The 20950-nt window shown below is 45.9% G+C and overlaps 1 protein-coding gene across 2 annotated transcripts in view; it reads right to left on the bottom strand.

Annotated features, from left to right (window-relative positions):
• Positions 1-2295: 2295 nt before the first annotated feature.
• Positions 2296-20950, bottom strand: part of LOC131088566 (fibronectin type-III domain-containing protein 3a-like) — a 39749-nt gene continuing 21094 nt past the window's right edge. Inside the window, exons 6-27 of one of the 2 annotated variants that reach the window (XM_058032724.1) lie at positions 19413-19650; positions 18193-18465; positions 17277-17332; positions 16027-16181; positions 15707-15766; positions 14498-14636; positions 13615-13668; positions 12822-12943; positions 12558-12732; positions 11821-11907; positions 11358-11496; positions 10789-10857; positions 10370-10488; positions 10166-10271; positions 9424-9599; positions 8837-8950; positions 8165-8314; positions 7538-7818; positions 6855-7067; positions 6174-6340; positions 5389-5510; positions 2296-4782 (exon numbers count right to left, since the gene is read on the bottom strand). In XM_058032724.1, the coding sequence (XP_057888707.1) occupies positions 4465-4782; positions 5389-5510; positions 6174-6340; positions 6855-7067; positions 7538-7818; positions 8165-8314; positions 8837-8950; positions 9424-9599; positions 10166-10271; positions 10370-10488; positions 10789-10857; positions 11358-11496; positions 11821-11907; positions 12558-12732; positions 12822-12943; positions 13615-13668; positions 14498-14636; positions 15707-15766; positions 16027-16181; positions 17277-17332; positions 18193-18465; positions 19413-19650 (3333 nt within the window). In that variant the 3' untranslated portion in view covers positions 2296-4464. The remainder of the gene's footprint in view (positions 4783-5388; positions 5511-6173; positions 6341-6854; positions 7068-7537; positions 7819-8164; positions 8315-8836; positions 8951-9423; positions 9600-10165; positions 10272-10369; positions 10489-10788; positions 10858-11357; positions 11497-11820; positions 11908-12557; positions 12733-12821; positions 12944-13614; positions 13669-14497; positions 14637-15706; positions 15767-16026; positions 16182-17276; positions 17333-18192; positions 18466-19412; positions 19651-20950) is intronic. The other variant, XM_058032725.1, reaches the window with a different exon arrangement.

The raw sequence follows: 20950 nt of genomic DNA, 5'->3' as shown, positions 1-20950 counted from the left end.
GCACCTGGATCAGAGACACATCCCAGCCCTGCCCGGGGTTTGGGACCAGCCTGGGGGAGCAGGAGCAGCCCCACAGCTCCAGCAGCCCTGGAGGAGCTGCAAAACTCTCACCCAGCACGAGGGGCAAGCACGGGATGCCTGTGCCAGAATCCTGTGCTGAGGCAGCTCCCAGGCCAAGTCATTTGACTTCCATGAGTCAGAGTGTGTTACACAAAAACATCCTGGGAGGGGGGAGGGAGGAGGAATTCCAGACACTGACCTTCGACAACAAACTAAATCCACTTTTCTTTCCTCATTTCAGGAAAGAGGGGGGGAGAGCAGCTCTTCCACAGGCTGGGATCAGGCTGGAGCTCAGCACATGGAGCTGGGGCTGCCACACATTCCTGAGGCAGGAAAGAAAATGATGGTTTGCACTTCTGTGGGGCTTGAGATTTATCTTTAAACCCAGCGCAGGACTCTTCTGCTCCCTCTTTGCCACCTCCTCCCCTCACCACAGGTGACTTTCCACGCTGGGAAGCACAACCAGGAGCTCCTTGCAGGATTTCTGCAAGGAAAGCAGCAGGAGAACACCCAGGGCACAAACACCTTCCTGGCCATGGGTGCTTCTCCCCATGGACACCCCTGTGGGGCACAGCCATGCTGGGAATCATGGGGCTGGAAAAGCCCTCCATGACCATCAAGTCCAAGGTGTGCCTGGTCCTCACCTTGTCACCAGCCCAGAGCACTGAGTGCCACCTCCAGGGATGGGGACTCCACCACCTCCTGGGGCAGTTCTGATGTTTTAACAACCTTTTCCATGAAGAAATTCCTGCTGCTGTCCAACCTGACCCTCCCCTGGCACAGCTTGAGGCCATTTCCTCTCATGGCTGTCCCCTCCTGTCAGGAGCCGTGCAGAGCCACAAGGTCCCTCCTGAGCCTCCTTTTCTGCAGGATAAACACACAATGACACATTCCATGGGCACCACACGCTGGCCCAATGAAGAGCTGCCACCCTTCCCCTCTGCTCAGGCTCTGGGGCTGTTTTCAGGGCTGGAAAACAGGAAATGGGGTCACGGTGTGTCCTGGCCCGGCGCTGACGCCTCCTCTGCCGCGGGTCGTTGATCCCGGGCAGCTGCAGCCAGCTGGGATCATCTGCTGAGAAACCAGAGCACAGCCTGGGCACCTGGCTCTGCTCAGGGGGCACGAGTTACATCCCATACATGTGAAATCCCTGGAAGTGTTCAAGGCCAGGGTGGATAGGGGAAGGTGTCCCTGTCTGGCTGGGAGGGGAACAAGATGAGCTTTAAGGTCCCTCCCAACCCATCCCACTCCATCACTCTATGAAATTTCACTGGGAATTTCTTCCCAGACAGGATTTGTTGAGATGTTCAGTGTGCAGCCATGCAGGGCCCAGGCACAAGGACAGCTCTTCTTGTTGGGAGGTGTCCAAATCTGCAAGAACAACCCCAGCCAGAGCTTCTGCCTCTTGGAAAGGGCAGCAGGAATCTCCCTAACATCAGATCTGGGATTTGCTGGACAATGCAGTGCCTGTGCTCAGCTCTGACCTTTCCAGCACTAATCCCACACTATTTGGCTCCACAAAACTGGCATTTGAGCAGTGCTTGGGAGCAGAAAAGCTGCAAAGAGCCAAGCTCCAAGGAGGAAGAGGTTTGTTTTGCAGCTGATGCCTCTCTGATTTCTGATAGAGCCCCATTCCTGGGTTCTGGAGGAATTCTGAGGACTGTGAGGACACATCCTGCTGCTGGGTGTCCCTGTTCCCTCTGGCCCTGTGCTTCCAGCTCCCCAGAGCCTTTCCCTGGGATTCCCTCACACTGGCCCCCACTCCCCTTGCCTCCTCCACATTTTCCAGCTCCTCACCCCTTATAGTTCCTCAAGTGGAAAGTTTACCCAGGCTGAGTGTCCAGCTGTCTCTTTGGGAATGATGCTCAAATAAAGTCTTTCCCATCTTATCTTCATCGGATCATTAAGGCACTGTCAGACAAAATTCCACAATCAGCAGCAAATACTGGAGAAGAGCTCAAGGGGGAAAAGGCCTGAGTCAACACAAAATGATGGAAAATTGGCAATCAATTCAATTTCCAAACAATTCAATTTCCAGTATCACAGAACTGTTCTACCTCACCTGGGAACTGCAGGTCCTTCCTGCAGTGTGAGGAGAAATGGAAGTGATATTCCAAGGGTCCAAAGTTAATTCAGCTCTTAATGACACTGAGCATGTTCCCTTCCCTTAAATTACACATGACACAAGTGACACTAAATCCCATAAAACCACAGGAGCTCGGAGTCAAATTTGAATACATTTGTATTATTTATTGGCTGTATTAAATATATTATCTATTTGATAGTTACAATTTAGTAATACAATGCATGGCAGCTTTAACATACGTTTGAGATACCTCAAAAATGACAATACAAGAAAACCAAAGATACCTAAAATACATTAATGCCACGAGGGTACATCCTTCTGGAATGGACAACAGCTGATGGAAAATCCATATTGCAGTAGAAATCCCAGATATTTTCTGGAAACATGAGCATTTTGTGGCAATCACAAAAGGATTCGATTTCATTTTTTAGCAGTGGTGACTTGTTAGTATTTACTCTGCAATCCTAATTTCAGGACTATTATTGCCAAATAAACCTCTACAAGTTGGTTCTAAGGAGTTAAAAAAGAACCCTTTGGCAACGGAGATTTGCTGCAGGCAGTTTATCTGCTAAAGGGAGACTATGAGGAAAACAGAGACAGATTGTAAACTCTTCTGCAAACTAGAGACTAATATCTGTATAAAACTCTGACACTGGAGGGAGAGATTTCTATGATATAATAAATGATTAACTTAAAGTTCTGCTACAAGTAGAACAATACATTCAAACATACATTTTTTTTTTTCTTTCCAGGACTTTTAATCAAAATAAATAGAGTACAAAAATGAAGAGTACGTTTTGAAAAGATTAATTTCAGATTGCACCATCGATCTACTGTGAAGAGGATTAAGTGATATTAGGTCATAATTTAGGTTTTCCACATCTGAAATACAACACAATGCCTCAAACTCTAACACAACGTTATTCCTCAACTGCTGTAGGAGAAAGACCCTTAAAAGTGATTAATTAATTACTGGAAACACATCGCCTGTAGCTCTGTCACACCCTCCCACCCACAAGTGCATCGTTCTGATGGCTCAAGTGGAGCCACAGACTTTGCAAAATACCCTAAAATCTACCATTCTGTGGCATGTTCCAAATGCTGTTGGCAAGACCCATCCTGAAACACTGGAAATTTGTGAGTTCCAGCTTTCAAAAGCTTTGATCTAACGGAGCCAGGGGCTGCCAGGCTCCTCCTCAGGGATTCACAAGCAGATGGAACACAACAGTCAAATGTAGTGCACAGTGTCCACAAAAATATCCCCCAGCCGACCAGGACGAGTTTCAGACAAGTTCATAGCAGGCTGAACATTCCCAACAGGAAAACCATGGAATGTGAAGCTGCTACCACTGGGATAGCAAGTTTAAAACATTGTATAAATGTTATCTAAAAAGAGTTCTCTCACGTACAATTTGCTCGTTGGGGTTAAGTTAGAAGGGCACCCAAAGCAGGTTGAACTTTTTATTTTTTAGGTTAATAATAGTACAAAAACATTTGCTCAGTTTGAGCCAAATAGTGTAACATTTATCATAAATGCACTCTTTCTCCTTAAAGACAACTCCTGTGCTGTTCTGAGCACGCTGCACAGGGAATTACTTTTCTCTCAGGCACTGAGAGTGAAATGTGGATTGGGCCAAAGCTGCTCAGGACTGCAGGAACATTCCGGGCAGAGCCTTTCCTGGGCATCCTGGCCAAGCGCCACGTCCTGCTGGCATTGGTTTGGATTAAAACCCTAAAAAACCCTGGCACCCTCTACTCCAACACTTGAAATGATTATTACTGAATCCCAAGTATTAAAATAACTGTAAAGTAGTAATATCACTAAGTCAATATTCTGCTTTCCTTCTACAGTCTAGTAAATGTGGTATGCTCTAGTAGGCTCTGCAGTTCTGCTCTAAGCTCAAAGCACTTGTGCTGCTGGATTTCATGGATATCAAACTACAGCGAAACTCGATGGAACAGCCATCGCCTCCCGCTGCTCTGGTGCTGCTGGCAGAGGACTGTCCCAGCAATGCCTTTCCTCTCCAACTGGCTGGGATGGGGAGAGAGGAGGAGCGTGCACACACCCCTCCAGTGTGCACCGTAAGGCAGCTGATTGCTGTTCTCCAACAGCTCACCCTGATTGCAGAGGCCCCGGGATCACCCTTTCTACAGGAAATCTGTGTCCAGCATTTGGAAAGGATCTGCCGAGCCAGCCTCCAGCCAGCAGCAGGAGCGGGAACGCACGGAGCGAGGGGTTCCCGGCTAGGATCTCACTGAACTACCCATAAATACCCCAGAGAGCTCTGTACAGACAGCTGAGCGGGGCCAGCTCTGCCCTACTTGATCACAAAGTACTGGATGACCACGGCGAAGAGAATGGCGACCACGGCGAAGCCGCAGAGCAGCGCGATGGCGATGGCGCGCTCCTCGCGCAGCCGCTTCCCGCTCTGCGCCAGCTCCGTGCCCGCGGGGGCGGCAGCAGGGCCCGGCTCCCGGCGCTGGCAGCTGAACACGGTGCTGGGGCTGTAGGGCCCGCAGAGCTCCGGGCAGCCCGGCACGTCGTGGCACTGGCGGCCGGCGCAGACGCGCGCGCGGTACTCACAGTTCGTCTGCGCGGCCGGCAGCCGGAAGCACGGCTCGGGGCCCTTGTACACCTGGCAGGAGACAGAGCTGCTTCAGTGGGGAGCAGAGCACTCAGCACCAGCACCTGGAACTGCCTGTGCTGCTCCAGCGGTGTGGGTGCTGCTGGGCACAGCCTGGAGTTGTTCTCCTCTCCCCAGCTTTGTAAAATCCTCTCCTGACAATTCACAATTCACTGAAGTTTCCCGCCACACCCCCACACTGAGGCCTCACCTGGGCTGGGAGGCTCAGAAAGGAGAAGAAAAATCATCCTGCATTTTCTTCCCTAAAGCTCCTCCAGCAAAGTGGACTCTCTGATTAAGAGAGGCAGTGGTACAACAGACCATCAGGATTAATAATCAAGAGCCAAAGGAACTGTTGGGAGAACAGGATAAACCAGTGCTCACCCACTTCACACTTACTGAAATGAAAAGTCTCCCTGTCATCTCCCCTCACAGAATTTCAACCTTCAAATCATGGAATCACAGCATGGTTTCGGTTGGAACAGACCTTAAAGACCATCTCATTCCACCCTCTGCCATAGGCAGGGATACCTTCCACAAGAAATTTGCACACTTTTCTTTGGTAATGATTTTTCCCAGGAAAAACCCCTCACATTCCTGAAGCTGTATAAAAGGTACCTGATCAAACTCTCTGCCAGCAGCAAGCTGAAGGATGTAAACAATGGAATCTCCTTTCATCGGCGGTAGAGGCTCCCATGTGATTTCAAAAGTGTTTTCTTCCAGCTGAATCACTTTGGGTGCTGGAAAATAGAGTGATTTGTTGGTGTTTTAGAAAAAGAACAATGGTCTCTACAAATTTACAGCTGTAATGCTTACAGGCAACTCACTGCAATAACTTAAAGTGATTGAGATTTGTTTGATTCTTTCTTTTTCTTCTATTTGATGACACGAGCTCAAAAATGATCATTGCTATGTGCAGGTTATACTTGTTGGTCTTTTTGAGCTGCCAGGGTGAGCCCATGTTTATAAAGAGGAACTTTCAAGTCACTACAGAACTCAGCATTTCTGTCCATGTGCAAAGCTGAAATTATGTTCTAACCATGGGCCAATCAATTTTGCTTCAGGCACTCAGCACTCTGACCTTCACAGTTGACTTTAATGATGACCTTTAATGTCCATGTTAAAAAGTGCAGATCAGAGGAATTAACTGTGCCCTCATGTGCCTACACACTGCTGTAACTTTGATGGATAACCCTGCAAAATGCCTTTCCAGCTGAGCAAAGGTAGGAATGCTCAGTTCAGGGGTGGAAGGTGATGACAATAGAAGAGCCCTTTTCACACCCAAAGCCCCTCAGAGTGGGTTTGTGTCTCTGTCCCTGCAAAGGCTGGCTGAGGGCCAGCTTGTAGGATCCAACCCTGCCCACCAGTGGCTTGCAGCAGTTGCCAGGGCAGTGCCAGCTCACCTTTGAGAGGTGCAGGTGGAGACTTGGTGGTGGTGAAAGCACAGACCTCAGAGAAGGCTCCTTCCCCAGCGTCGTTGTAGGCCTGGATGCGGAAATGGTACGTGGTGGATTCACTGAGCCTCTGCACCTTGTAGGTGTGACAGGGACCATTGTAGACTGTCACAAACCTGGGGGACACACAACACACACAGTTACCCAGCAATCAGGAATATTTAGAGCAGTATCAGACCAGAAACACTCAGATTTAAGGACAAAGAAGTGATGCTGCATTCCGGGTGTCCCAGCTTTCTTCCCACTGAGGCTGCAGAGCCCAACTCCTCTGAATCAAGAGAACGACCCTTGAATATCCTAAATAAATTGAAATTTCCAGTTAAAGAACAGCTGGTCAACTCCTGTTTCTTATATGCAAGCCCAACTTTGTTCTTGAATGTCCAAAAATAACCCTGCCAGCACAGGATGGTGGTAAGGTATTTATTCTTTAGATATTATTTACTGTTTACAGGCAGCAGAAGTGTAAGTTGTTGACATAATTTCTGGTTGAAAGATGGGATGCAAAACTGCAAAAGGGCAAACTCTGAATGCCCAAATGACTCAGTGGTGCAAACAGAAGAGAGAATAACATAAAATACCTTAAAAACTTGACATGAAGTGGTAAAACCACAAGATCCTTAATGGTCTCACCTGCCAAACCTGTCCTCCATCTGCAGGTTGAACTGAGTAGGGTTGGGAATTAAAGCTCTGCTGGGCCCTTCTCCCCATTTCAGTTTAAGGCTCTGGTAGCTGAAGACAACACATTCCAGGTGGGGAGGGTCAGGAGGTAGTGGTTTGGTTTTGGCTTTCATGGAATGACTGAAAGGACCAACTCCCAAGCTGTTGATAGCCTGTACCCTGATCCTGGGATGGGAGAGAGCAGCCACATGGTCACAAAAAGTGCTGGGTGACAAAGCAAGAGTTAAAAGGTGTACAGAGGGTAACCCCAAACAGTAAAGCGATTAAGATGCACTTAGAAATTAAATCTGAACTCAGCTTCAACCAAGACTGAGGTCACAGGATCCTCTGCTCTGCTCTTACCTCTCCATCCATCTTCTCCTCACCACACACCCAAGCACCCCAATGAAAAATTCTAAACCCAGAAACCTTAAAGCCTTGGCTTTGAGACAGAATGTGAACCTTAACACCAACCACAACCTCACTCCTGCCAGTCATGGTTGGACTCTGGATATGACAATTTTAGTTTTTTTGGAGCTGCAGGATGAAATAGGCAAATAGTCTGTAAGCTGCAGGAAATATTGCTCTAAAAATTTAAAACACTATCCTCTCAAAGGACTTTTAATCCTACAAATGGATTTCAGAATAACTCTTACCTGTACAGGGTGTCAGGCAGCAGATTCTCAAGGACATGGGTTGTGTTTCTGCCCACAGTGACCAGCTGCTTCTCCCCATACTCGATGTTGTAGCCTGTGATCTCTGCCCCGTGGCAGCAGGGCTCTTCCCACTGGATTGCAAGGCACGTGGAGAAAGGAGGGGAAATTTCCACCTGATCCTCTTCAAGTAAGTGGAGCACGGCCACGGCCGCGGGCACCGAGGGGGGCGTGGTGACCACGCCCGTGTCCCCAAAGAGCCCCGCCCCAGCCACGTTCACAGCCTGAAAGACACCACACACGAGTTACCACATCCCTGTTTTCCAAGCAGGCAGGCACAGCTCTCACAGCCTCCTGTGTGTCCTTAACAGCAACGTGGAAGAGAGTGGAAAATCTCCTGAATAATTTGGCAACAGGGCAAAGCATCTGTAAAGCTGGTATTTCGCAGCACACTGGATCTAACCTCTTCCAGATTCGGGGAATGAGGAGGGACTGGGGGACAAGGGAAGTGTTTTTCCCAATTACCTTCTCTACTGCATGAGCAGGTGACAGCACATGACTTTACTCCTCTCTAGCTGGAGTTTGGCCCCAGACTGCAAGTGCCCAGTGGCACCAAAAGGCTTTTCCTACCTGGACTCTGCAGTAATAGGTGGTTGCAGGTGTGAGCCCCTTGACCTCATAGCTCTGGCAGGGGCCAGTGTAGATGATGTGCATGGAGCCCTCCACCTGGCCCCAGTCCAGCCTGTACTCGGTGATTTCTGCTCCGTTGCACGCCGGGCTCTGTGGGGTGAGGGAGAAATTCTGCTCAGCCCTGGCACTTACACACCCCCAGCACCTGGGGGGAGCTCTGTCACACTGAGACACTGCGTGAGAGTCACAGAACAGGTTGGAAAACACCTCCAAGATCATCAAACCCAACCTTTGGAAACACTGGGGTTGAAACTTGAGGTCTGTTCCAAGGGATTTTAAGTTAAAATGTGAAATGTGGCTGTAACACCACCACAGTTCACACCAGAATTTTGAATATTCCACAATCTCTTACCACTTAAAAGAATTAATTCACTATATATTAATTACCACACCATGAGGAGGATTAAATGCCACGCAATTTGTCCAGTTAAGACTGCGATTAATAACTCCCAAAGTTTACAAACCCAACACAGACATCTATAAAGAAATGGGCTTAAAATATTCCTCCTCTACACATGCTATTTCTCTAATTTTTGTGTATCATAAATGTGTCACTACAATTCTAAAAGCCAAACACTAATTTGGGTGGTGCTGGAAGCCATCAACACCTACCTCCCACGAAACCACAGCACAAGTTGCACTTTTGCAGGTTATCAGGGGTTTGCAGCACTGCTCAGGGGGTCCTGGAGCAGTGCAAAGCTCTGCCTTCTCAGAGTGGGGGCCAAACTGCAGGAAAACAACACTGCATGAACACAGCAACAGCACCAGGGCAAGAACTGATGTGCAAGTGAAGCAAACAAACTATTTTTAACTTTAGAGGGAAGTAAACAGCAGAGCTCAGGGCTCAGTTTCAGATTCCTTGCAGGTTCTTGAAGCTGGCCCCATTCCCACAGCCAGGGTTTTGTAACTCCTCCCTGCCCCAGGCAGGATCTGCCTTCCAGCAGCAGCTGGGCACAGTTTCACAAACACTTTTATGCCACCAACATTCATCCCACACTTCTCCCAGCCTGGCCTGGCTGGCACCCACCCCTCTCCACACAATGCTGCTCCCACCACATCTGCAGAGCTTGGGGTAACACATCCAACAACTCCAAAGGCACAAACACCCAGAGGTTCCCACCACTCAGGCTGCAGGAGCCCTCAGCAGCATCCCTGTGTCCCCTGGGTGGTGGCAGGGATGTGGTGAGGGCAGTGCTCACCCCGACTCTGTTCCCTGCCCTCAGCCAGAAGCTGTAGCTCCTCCCTGGGAGCAGGTTGGTCACTGCAAACTCGGCTGCTGGGCCCTGGTAGAGCACCCTGCGCTCGTCCTGCTCTGAGCTGGCCATCTCCAGCAGGTACTCTGTGACCTCAGAGCCTCCATCCACAGCTGGGGGGCCTGCCAAACAAAAACAGATTGCATTCTCCTATTAGTTAGTAAATTCCCTAAGTTAGGGCAGGCTCTCGATATGTGTCTGAGCAGAAATACTTCATGAAGCTTGCTTCCCTCCCCAGGTACTGATACTTAGTTTAAGATGGCCTTCATCAGGTTTTTTTCATGTATTTTCCCTGTTTTCTTCACTAAACAGTGTTTATCTTCATTAATTTTTGCTTATCTCCTTTACTGAGATAACAGTAAGAAAACAACAGCTGATTTTTAAATTGTCAAGCAGGTGTCAACTGTCTGCCAGGGCAGACAGGAAGCTTTCTCACTGGAAAATATTTATGTCTGCTTAAGTCTCACTGTATCATCGTACCAGAGGTGGACAGAATCTTTGGTCTTTTTAGAAAAATCCCACAAAACACACCAAAAACCCCACATCAAACCCAAAAAAACCTCTAAGGCCACGGACAGCATCTCTATATTTTTATTTTTACATTTTTTTTTTACCTGAACAGTTTTATAGATTTTTGATTTGGAAGACTGAAATCAGAGCAGTGTTTTACTCCAACTCTGGTGCTTACCCCACTGCAAAGTGATTTCCTTAGGCTTGGCTTTGCCCACCAGGGCTGGGGCAGGACAGGGCCCGGGGGGAACGGCTGCTGTGGTGACAGTGGTGACATCAGAGACCTGCCAGGGACACAGACATTGCAGAGCACAGACAGAAAGTTTGCTAAAAGATGAACAGAAATAGTTTCCAGAAGCACCTTTGCCCTCGTGCTGCTCACCTGGCTCTCCCCACCTTTGCTGGCACAGGACACCCGCAGCCTGTAGGAGGTGCCAGGCCTGAGGTGGTCGCAGACGTGCTCCCGCTGGGCTCCGCTGTAAATGGGCTCCCACCTCCCTCCTGGGGAAGGAAAAGCACTTTACCCTTCCAAACCTTGCTAAAATCACACCTGGAAATTCTCTCATGCAATTATTAAGGTGGTCAAGCCAGAGAATCAATTTGAAATGATTAATTATACAGAGAACATGTACAACACACACATATGTGAAATCAGAAGTGACTGCTGGAGTAAAGCATCATTTCAGTTGGAAAACATCTCCAAAATCCAAGTCTAAACCATGTCCCACATCTAAATGTGAATTAAGTATCTCCAGGGATGGAGACTGAGTACTGTATCAGTACCCAGAGGTGATTCCTTACCAACTGATGCCTCAGAGATTTCCAGAAAGTATTTAGAGATGTCTGATCCTCCATTATCCTTGGGGGGTTCTGAAAGAAATCAACACCTTAAGTTACAGAAGATTCAATATCAAGGCAGCATTTTGTTATCAGCTTTTCCAGTGAACACATTCATATTCATTCATACAGAAAAGTCAACCAGCAAGAGAAATCAGTGTATTTAATTATTCACAATACATTTTTCTGAGCAATTTTCCTCCTATTATTAATCATGATTATGCCAGGAAGAGTAACTGGGAAAACACTCCCAATTTCAGGTATCAGCTCTTAGTTTTTAAGTGAACATAGGAATTATTTAAACATCACAGTAAACCCTCAGGGGTGTTTAGGACAGCAGTGAGTGCTTCTCAGAAATGACTGAACACCAGTGTGCTCCCACAGCCCCAAAATAAATCATTCTGGGGTAAGGTTGAGTATTTCTCCTGCAATAACAATACCTGCAGATAAATAACCAGCCTGAGTTCCCTCTCATTTAATCAGAGGGAGGCTGCCCACACCCCAGCAGCACTGGGACACCCCAAGGCACCTACCCCACGTGACTCTCACACTGTGGGGATGGATCTTGCCCTTTACAGCAGGTTTGCTGGGAGCTCCAGGTCTGTCAGGTTTGGTGCTGTGTTCCACCACCTCACTGGGGCTGCTTTTTCCTTCACTGTTGTAGGCAAAGAGCTGTTGGAGGAGGGAACAGGATAGAGAATAAATGGTTTATTTAATGACAGTAATATATGTTGATAATACATGAGGATAAACATGCTGGTGATTAAAAAGATCTATTAAAAACCCAAACAAAATAAAGACAACCATTTATAGCAAAATTATCTGGTGCAAAAAATTTGGTTTATATTATTACTTCACCAAAATCTGCTCTAACAAAAGGTAATTGTGGGGACAACAGGCGAATTCCTGCTGTCTCCATACAAAGTTGAAAAACTTGCTGGAAAATAACAAAGCCCAGGAAAGCACATGAAATTAGGAACAAACTATGGTACAAACCCTGAACTTATAGGATGTACTCCTCCTCAGGTTTCTTAAAGTGCATGAGAGCTCATCTCCATTGTACTGGGGCTGGAATCCATAGCCCTGGCAAGGAGGGAAAAGAAGGATGAACACAGTCACTGATTTTTAGGGTGAAACAAAACCCAGAGCGGGTAAATCACATTTTTTAAATCCTGAACTTCATTTCTGTGCCATGGATTGGACACAATACTTTGTGCCATGAACTGCACACAATGCTTTATCTCTGCCATGGATTCCATGCAATGCTTTTTCTCTCTGCCATGAATTCCAAGCAATGCTTTCTCTCTCTGCCACCAATTCCATGCAATGCTTTCTCTCTCTGCCATAAATCCCACACAATGCTTTTTCTCTCTGCCATTAATTCCAAGCAATGCTTTCTCTCTCTGCCATCAATTCCATGCAATGCTTTCTCTCTGTCATCAATTCCATGCAATGCTTTCTCTCTGCCATGAATTCCAAGCAATGCTTTCTCTCTCTGCCATCAATTCCATGCAATGCTGTCTCTCTCTGCCATGAATTCCATGCAATGCTGTCTCTCTCTGCCATCAATTCCATGCACTGCTGTCTCTCTCTGCCATGAATTCCATGCAATGCTGTCTCTCTCTGCCATCAATTCCATGCAATACTTGCCGACCATTTATCGGAAGATCAAAAAAAGTTCATTTTTATTTCAGAACTATGAAGGAAATTTCCACACAAAGCCCAGCACTTACAGAACCTTCTTCTTCCATGTCCAGGCTGTAGGTGAGGGCATCATCCAAGGCCCCTCCTGCAGGAGGGCTCCATCCCAGGGCCATCCAGGTCACTCCTGCTTCCAGCAGCGTGGGTGGTGCTGGCGCCGGTGGCACCACCCCGGCCGTGCCGAACGTCACCGTCTCACTGAACCCACTGGGGAGGAGAATTTGAACAAGGGTGAGCAGCAGCTGATGGAATCCAGGGGGAAATGCAGCATTTGGTACCCCTGGGCTCCTGGTTACCTCATTCCAATGTCATTTTTAGCAGCCAGCCTCAGGGAGTATCTTGTGGAGGGAGTAAGTTTGGTGAGCTTGTACTGTTTCAGGTGTCCATAGTAACATTCCTTGAAGGGGCCATTCTTCCCCTGGAAAACAGGGACATCCAGAATCATCCCTGATCCCTGCCAAGGTCACCCTCCTCACTCTACATCTTCCTAAATCCCAGAATCTCAGACTGGTTTGGGTCGGGAGACACCTCAAAGTTCATCTCTTTCTAAGGGCAGGGAGACCTTCCATGAGAAATGTCATTTCAGTCATTTAACAGTAATTAAAAAAGAAATTACTGAGCCTCAAGAATGCAAAATTTAATGCATCATGGTCATCCTGAGTCTGCAGATGTTCACCCTGAGCAGTCCTGATAATAAACCACATTAGGACTGAGATATCTGATTACTTTTGGTACTGGGGATTTGACAAAATGGCGATAAACCATTGAGCTGAAAACAAAACACATTCTGGAAGTTTTTTATCCCTTTGCATTACATCTCAGCAAGATGCTCAAGAGCTGAGGGAGATTTGTGACACAACCCAAAGATGCCAAATGCTCCTGCATCTAAAGAGAACACAGGGATGACTGATGCTCTGGATGACAAATGAGGCACTTTTACACTGTCCCCTCCCACTGATCATTTGTCTCTTTAAAACTGTCAGGACAGTTGCACCAAAATAGCTGCTGTACCTAAGCAAAGGGTATTTTTAAGTGTAATTGCTCTACAGATGTCATTATGATTTTTTTTGGTACTAGAAAAGTTCTTACCTCATCCCATTCTAAAAGAAAATTAGTTATTTTGGAACCATTGTCATTTGAGGACTGAAAATAAAGAAACGATGGAAAAAAGAGTTAAAATCAAGTGGTTGTAAATGTGTTTTATAAATATTTTTACACATTGAATAAACTCCAACTGCCTTTTAATACAAGGCTGCTGTGCTACTTCTTTTAACTCTGATAGTTTAGAATATAAATTTATAAACTGTTTGATTTTATAAATGAAGCAAATTACATTCTTGGAGCTCTTTTCCTGGTGCCTTGCACTGTGTGCTCACCACCTGCCTGTGTTGGTCACACAAGCAACATCTGACACATGAAATTGGAACTTCTCCATTTTCTAAGCACAGATACTACAAATAATTTCACTCAAGTCATTTAGCTGGAACCATTTTTCAGCATGCTCATAAGAAAAACATCAAAACCCAAGTAAACACAGCTACCAACAAGCCTTGACAGATAGTGGTTATATTCAAAAGTCAGATCAAAAATGAGAATCTATAGAACCATCCAAAGAAATTTAGTCTGAATGAGTCAGAGTAACTAAAAGAACATTAAGTCATATCTATTTATCATCCAGGACCTCAAGCAAAGATATAAATAAATTAAAATCCATTTTTCCTCTCTGCCAGTTCAGAATGGAAGAGCCCTGCTACCAACTCTGTCACACTAAAGCTGCAGGCAAGAAACTCAGCAAACATTGAAAAAAAAAAGAAAGGTAATTATTATTTCATTATCAATCTTCACTGAGCAACTTAAAAGGCACCACCTACAGCACACACTGAATTCCTGTCAAAGCTGATTTCAATCCTCTGCCCAGGAATCCAGCAGAGAGCTCTGCTCCCCTTCCCTCAGCCCCAGGTGTGGTTCTTACCTTCCACTGCAAGCTCAGGCTGTTTTTGGTTCTGTTAATCAGTTTTGGGGCAGCTGGACAGTCTGGCTCACAGCTCTCTGTGGTGAAGCTCACCAGCTCTGAAATGGTTTCTTTGATGGAACTGCTGGTTGCTGAAACTCTAAACAAAGGGTAATTAATGATGTGGCTGCTGCACTGGCACCTGCAAATGTAAGGGCAGAGCTGGCAGCTTCAGGGGTTTAATCCCAAGCAGAGGCTGCAGGGTGGGGGGCACCCAGTTCACCTGCTGACCCCAGACCCCCATTTCTCACCCTTCATTTACTCTGCCATTACTCTCTGTCACAGTGGAGATATTTTAGTGCTGAAAAACCTGTGGGGTAGGGGATGAAAACTATGCCAGGTGTTCCAAAATGGCAACAGGATACCTAACTGGAAATGAGGCTTTTGCTAAAAACACCTTAAATTCAAATACAGCCAGCACTTGTGCAGGAGTATGGGCACTAAACAGGCCAAATCATAAAATCATAATTTTCATAGGAATTGTTTCATGTTTTCAGCAGTCCTGCCTCTTTCTGTGTAAAGCACAGCACTGCAGGTGGAGCTGTGCCCAGCACTTCCCACACCCAGAACTGTTCCAGTTTCAGAGCAGGACTTTGCTGCAGGGAATTTTTAATCTCATCTGCTCCAGTGCCCCAGCACTGAGTGTGACTCTGGTTCCCCTGGTCTGTTCAGCAGCTGCTCCCTCCCTGGCCAGCCCAGCACCTCCAGTCAGGATCATTTATTTACTCCTGATCATCCCACCCCACTTCCCACTGAGCCCATTCCCACTTCCCTGCTTGCACTGCTGCAGGTCAGACAAGCATTTCTGAAATCAAACTGACAAGCCAGATTTCAGATCCTATTTCAAGGCTAAATTATTTCATTTCCCACTGACTTCAGTCCACAACAATCTACAGAGTGTTGTTCTAAAAAAATATCAGCAGAGAATAATTTAAAGTTTGCAACTGAGAAATCTGAGGAGACAGAGAAGGTGGTAGGGAAGGAAATGAGGTGGTATTTTAATTAAGTTAGAAGACAAATGGGAACTTAGATAGCAAACCCAGTGTTCACAGCATGGTATTATTTCAGAGTATTCCTGAACTGTTTGTACCACCCCTTTTCCATGAAGCCACAATAACCCTGCAATGCCCATATATCCCCCAAAGCTTTATTTCCTTCCCAGCAGCATACCTGGCATGATAATCAGTGGCTGGTCTGAGATCAGGAAGTGTAATTGTTAATTCTTCCCCACTGTGAAAAGGCAAAAACAAACAGAAAGCAGAGTTACAGCTCTTCCTTAAACCTCAGGGCTCAAAGCTCATTGAAAAGCAAAACCACGTAGTGCACATTTAAGTTTCCCACTGTCCATGTATAACTCTTTAGTGACATTACTTAAAATTTATTTCATGTGAAGTAGGAAGGTCTGCAAGTCAACAAACAGCTCCTGATAGAGAGATTGCTGATTGGTTAACGGTTTAAACATTGTGCTTAAAGGAAGAAACTAAACTTACACATAGACAGATTTAAATTTTCCATTTTTACCACTGTTGGATATTGCTACTTCAAATGTAAATGCTGCTGGACTATGACTATGGCTCTCTCCATTCTGTGAACTAACTGGGAGATTCCAGGACAGAACGGCTGATCTTGCTTGTATATCAGAAACCTATTAAAAGCATAAATAATGCAAGTAAGTTTGCTTTCTGCAAGAAAAGGTTAATTAGTCAATAACATGGCGTCGCTAATTGGCCTAGGAAGCTCCTCACTGGAGGAATTCTTTCCCTTTGGAGTGGGAATATAGAGGCATTCTTTGGATTGCAATGATTTCCTCTTTTCATTTCTAAAGGCTTTCCCTTCCAACACCAAACCAACACCACAGTGGGGCAGGAAGAGAAAATTCCTGCATCAAGGTTTCCATCATTCACTTGGAGCAAATGTTCAGCTGGGGAGTCTTGGGCAGGACCCCAGAGCAGATTTAGGCACAGACACCTTATTGTCATTTCTGACATTCCCTCACACAATATTCAGCCACTGATCCTAAGGACAGCACAGGCTCTGTTCGTAAAATTCAACATTTCTTGTCTGATTTTTTGTTTTTGCTGCTTCATTCCCACACTCCAAATTCTCTCTGCCCAAGGCAACACAGCCCTGGGGTAGCTCAAAGTACAGATGTCAGAAGCAGCAGGGAAAAAGGACCAAAAAACCCCTCAAAAGCTGGTGCAAAGGAACACAACAACCCCTGTTTGCTGTGTGGATAATGCAGAGAAGAGCTCATTAAACTTGCTCAATATCAAACACAGACATTTTAATTACCCTCACCAGACTCCACCTTTCTAAATAAGTCCCTAAATACTCAAATATTTGCTCCAGTTTCTCAATATAACATCAAAAGAGGATCTATTTGTGTAATTTTATCCTTAACACTCCTAAATCCTCTCTGCTGAGCAAAGGATGGTTCCAAGAGTGGAAAAACTTCCAAGAGTTTAGCAGGCCCCTGGTTTGCAAGGTAAAGCCCTCACAATCACTGGAAAACTGCAACAGTGGAATATTCTGGGATTTCAGGCTGGCAAACTGAGAAATAGTGAATTTCCAGCATGGTTGCCCTTTCCCACCTATAAACTCTGACAACTAAACTGTATTTATCTTCTCTATTAAAAAAGTCAAACCATTAGGAACAAAGGAAAAGGGATTGATAAAACACAAGTTATTTTCTAGGAAGCACAGGCCCAGAAAATAATGGGATTTTAAGGCTAATACTTACAACTGGCTTGCCAATGCTCAAGTGAGTATCACATTTCCTGGATTCTGTGTCAGATTCTGCAATTTAAACACAAACCAGATTATCCCAAAGCCTGAGAGCAACCCAGGCTATTACCAAAAGGCCACCACGAGATGGAGTTGGCCTCATTAGGACTTGAACAATGGTTCTTATTGTGCAAAGTTCATTTCCCCTGTTTGTTTTGGCTGTGTGAGGGGCAGAAACACCAACTATCCAAAACCAACAGTGGTACAAAAACCCTTTTAGTACATCCTGCACAAAGGGGATCTTTTCCTAATGGAGCAGAAATAGGTTTTCTTTGACAACACAAAAACATTCCTCCAAAAATGAGAGGTGTTAAAAAAAATGATAATAAGATCTTATCTCTGCCTGATTTGTTTTCCTGGAATTTCTATGGCAAAACATTCCCAGTTTGGAAGAAGCCTGACACTGTCTCAAAGACACTGCACAAGGTTTTTAGTAGCCAAAAGGTATTAAAAAACTGAAATTAGAACTAATTAAACAGCAATTCTACAACTGCTCAAGTTTTCATATTTCTTGAAGGTTAAATGGCTCCTGGTTAATCAAAAAGTACCACAAACAGTGACACCAGGAGCTCTGGAAGTACCTACAGGTCACCCTCATTTGGAATATTGATCACTGGCTCAGAAATGGCAGGGAAGTAAAAAGGTTTAAGATTAAATATTTTTGAAGACCTTATTTGCTAAATACCAAATGAAAAAAATTGATATTCCAATGATTCCTAGAGAAAAAAAAAATCAAATGGATTCCATAATGGATTTCAGGCTTCCTCTAATCCTGAACAGCCAAAAAAATTCATAAATTCAGCTTTTTCAGAACCTGTTTTGCAATGAGTTTACAGAAAACAACTGAGATTTCCCCTGTCCATGGCACCTACCTCCCATCTCTGCCTCTGGACTGCCCTTTGTTTTTCCTATCTGCTTCTGCTTTAGTGCTCCAACTGCCCCTTGCTGGCCCTTCCCATTCCCATTGGGAATTGTGGCATTGGAAGAATTAAGGACTTTATGTGGTGAGGAGGGAGGGCTGTTCAGTTTATTGTTGGTGTGCCCACTGGCTTGTCTGTCCTTTAGTCTCTTCTTGAGGTGCTCCTGCATTTTGAGACTCCTCTCGTCCCTCTGGATGAAGTTTGTCCTCCCATGGGAACGAGGTTCTGAAAACAAGGGAGAAATGACTTCATTATTCTGAATTATTCATTTGACATCTGAATCTACAAGCTGGAAAATCACTAAAATCCACCCCTGGAACTTCCCTGTGCTTTGTCAGTCTGGAAGTGCAGGGATTTTGGAGTTTGGGGTCTTTTTAAATTGAATTGTTTGGGCCTTTCTCCTGTCAGCTGCTGCAGATCCTGCTTTACAGTTGCCTCTCTTCCCTGCTACAGACACATTTACAAAAAATTAAGCAAATTTAGGACTCAAACTGAGTTTTTCCAACACATCCTGAATGTTTTAGCCGAGAGTGAGTCAAAATACCTAATTACTCAATTTAAACTTGAGAGACAATGAATAGTCTTACTAAGTCTAATTTCTCTTTTAAGTCTTGATAATAAAATAAGGATTAGAGCTTGGTTTAATTCAACATAACCCTAATCCTTCACTGATTTATTGCTTCACTCAGTTTTCAGAGTGGGTCTGCACTTCACCCTCCACTATGGATAACAACCTTTTTCGGGTTGTTTTTGTTCACTTTTCAGGCATATTTGGACTAAAACAAATACATTCATCATTCATGTATCAAATGAAGTTCACTTTCAATAAACTTCACAGCAAGGCTGTGACAAAACTCAGAGGACAGAGTTTTAGGGAAGGGAGTTTTAGGAGTCACTGCTGTGGTATTTGCAGTGGCAAAAGCAGGGATGCATGCTTGGAAAATACAACATTTCTCAGGTACAAATTTGCACAATTCCTTGAAAACACAGGATGCAAACAGAAGAATCAGAGGATTCCCAACCACACTTTGCACACTCAGGGATTCGCTCTTTGGTTCTCGGGTGAGTGCCTGACCCACAGGGGTGCTCGAAGTTAATAACACAACCCCTGGGGATGTGTGGGGAGGCAGGGCCAGCTGTCCCCAGGGCCTGGGGACACTCGGGGCTCTCACCTTGCTCCTGGAACACGTGTGGTGGCGGGGGCTGGTGCATGAACTGGGGCGGGAGCTCTCCTGTGCCGGGCACCGTGGGGAACACGGGGTGAGGGGGGGGTGGCAGCAGGGCATGGGGGTGGTGCATGTAATGGGGCACGTGGGGGGGAGGGGGAGGAGGGGGGGGATGCATGGAAGGATGGAATTCCCCCGAGTGGGGCACCACCACCACTCGCCGAACTCCGTTCTCTTCCACCACCTGCGGGGAAACGAGAGAAAGCAAGTGCGAGGTCAGAGAGAATCCCATCAAATATTGCACAGCCAACAGGGGATTGACTGCCCTGCTCTGGTTCATTTCCAGAGCCTGACAGGCAGGGTTTGCACACCAGAATGGATTCCAGTGGAAAGCAGGCAGGTACTGCTGGGATGAAGTGGAGTTTGAACAGTCTGAACAGTCACAGAATCCCAGGGTGGTTCAGTAGGAAAAGACCTCAAACTTCACCTCATCCCACCCCAGGGACCCTTGCACAGAACAGGCTGCTCCAAGCCCCATCCAGCCTGTCCTGGAACACTCCCAGGGCTGGGAGTCCACAACCTGCTCACTCCTGAATTATTTCACTCCACTTTGGCAGAATCCAAGAGAACCAGCCCTGGGCTCCTCTGACACTGGGAACACAAAGTTATCACCTCATCTGACAAGAGCAGCCCAGGTAACTCAAGCTCTGATTTCAAGCTGCTTTCCAACTTGTCAACCCCTGTCACAACAACCAAGGGAAAACAACCCAACCCTGCTGGTTTCAGGTGACAGCAAACACAGAAGAAATAAATGTGGTTTTCAGGCTAACAGCTCAGTGCTGCCAGGGCTTTGCCCACTGTTTGCACTGAGGGATCCATTTCACAAGGATCAGAAATTGTCTGGGGGATGCTTTGCTCAAGGTCTGCAGAGCTGAAGAACAGCAGAAGCCCAAAATTCCATTGCGTGCAAAAAGAAACTGCCTGGAGAACCCAAAAACTCACAGTTACAGCTTTCAAACCTACTCACAACACTCCTGATTTTCAACATTACTACAACACAAAGTCTGTTTCCACATTTGGTTTTGATTATTTCCTTTTAAAATACATTAATTTAGAAATAAACTGGGAGTATCTCTGGTAACAACATGCAGGTCTGACCTGAACAACACCCGGGAGTGGAAAAGCAAAGCTGGGAGAGCCCAGAGCCCTGCTCATTTCCCAGACACATCACTGGAATCAGTGTTTGCATCACCACCACACTCTGCTCCAGCAGTGCTGCTTTGCTGGAATTTCAGGAGATCAGGGCTGGTCAAGAAAGGAACACTGAAAATTTGGATAAATTTTTATATTAAATAGAAAACCTGCAGCCAGTTGGGACTGTTCACATGACCCAGCTTCACCCTGCAAAAAGGACTGATGAAATATAAACATGTGGATCCTGTTCATGGAGCTCAGACAGTCAATTCAGAGCTCTCCTTGTTGCTAAAAGTGTTTTTAACTGCTGGGAGCAGGATTAAAAATTCCTGGAACGTGGATCAGACATT

This window comes from Melospiza georgiana, chromosome 12, assembly GCF_028018845.1.
Source record: "Melospiza georgiana isolate bMelGeo1 chromosome 12, bMelGeo1.pri, whole genome shotgun sequence".
NCBI classification, from domain to species: domain Eukaryota; kingdom Metazoa; phylum Chordata; class Aves; order Passeriformes; family Passerellidae; genus Melospiza; species Melospiza georgiana.
The sequence above is the reverse complement of the archived record's forward strand: the minus strand, read 5'-3'. Positions and strand labels throughout refer to the sequence as shown.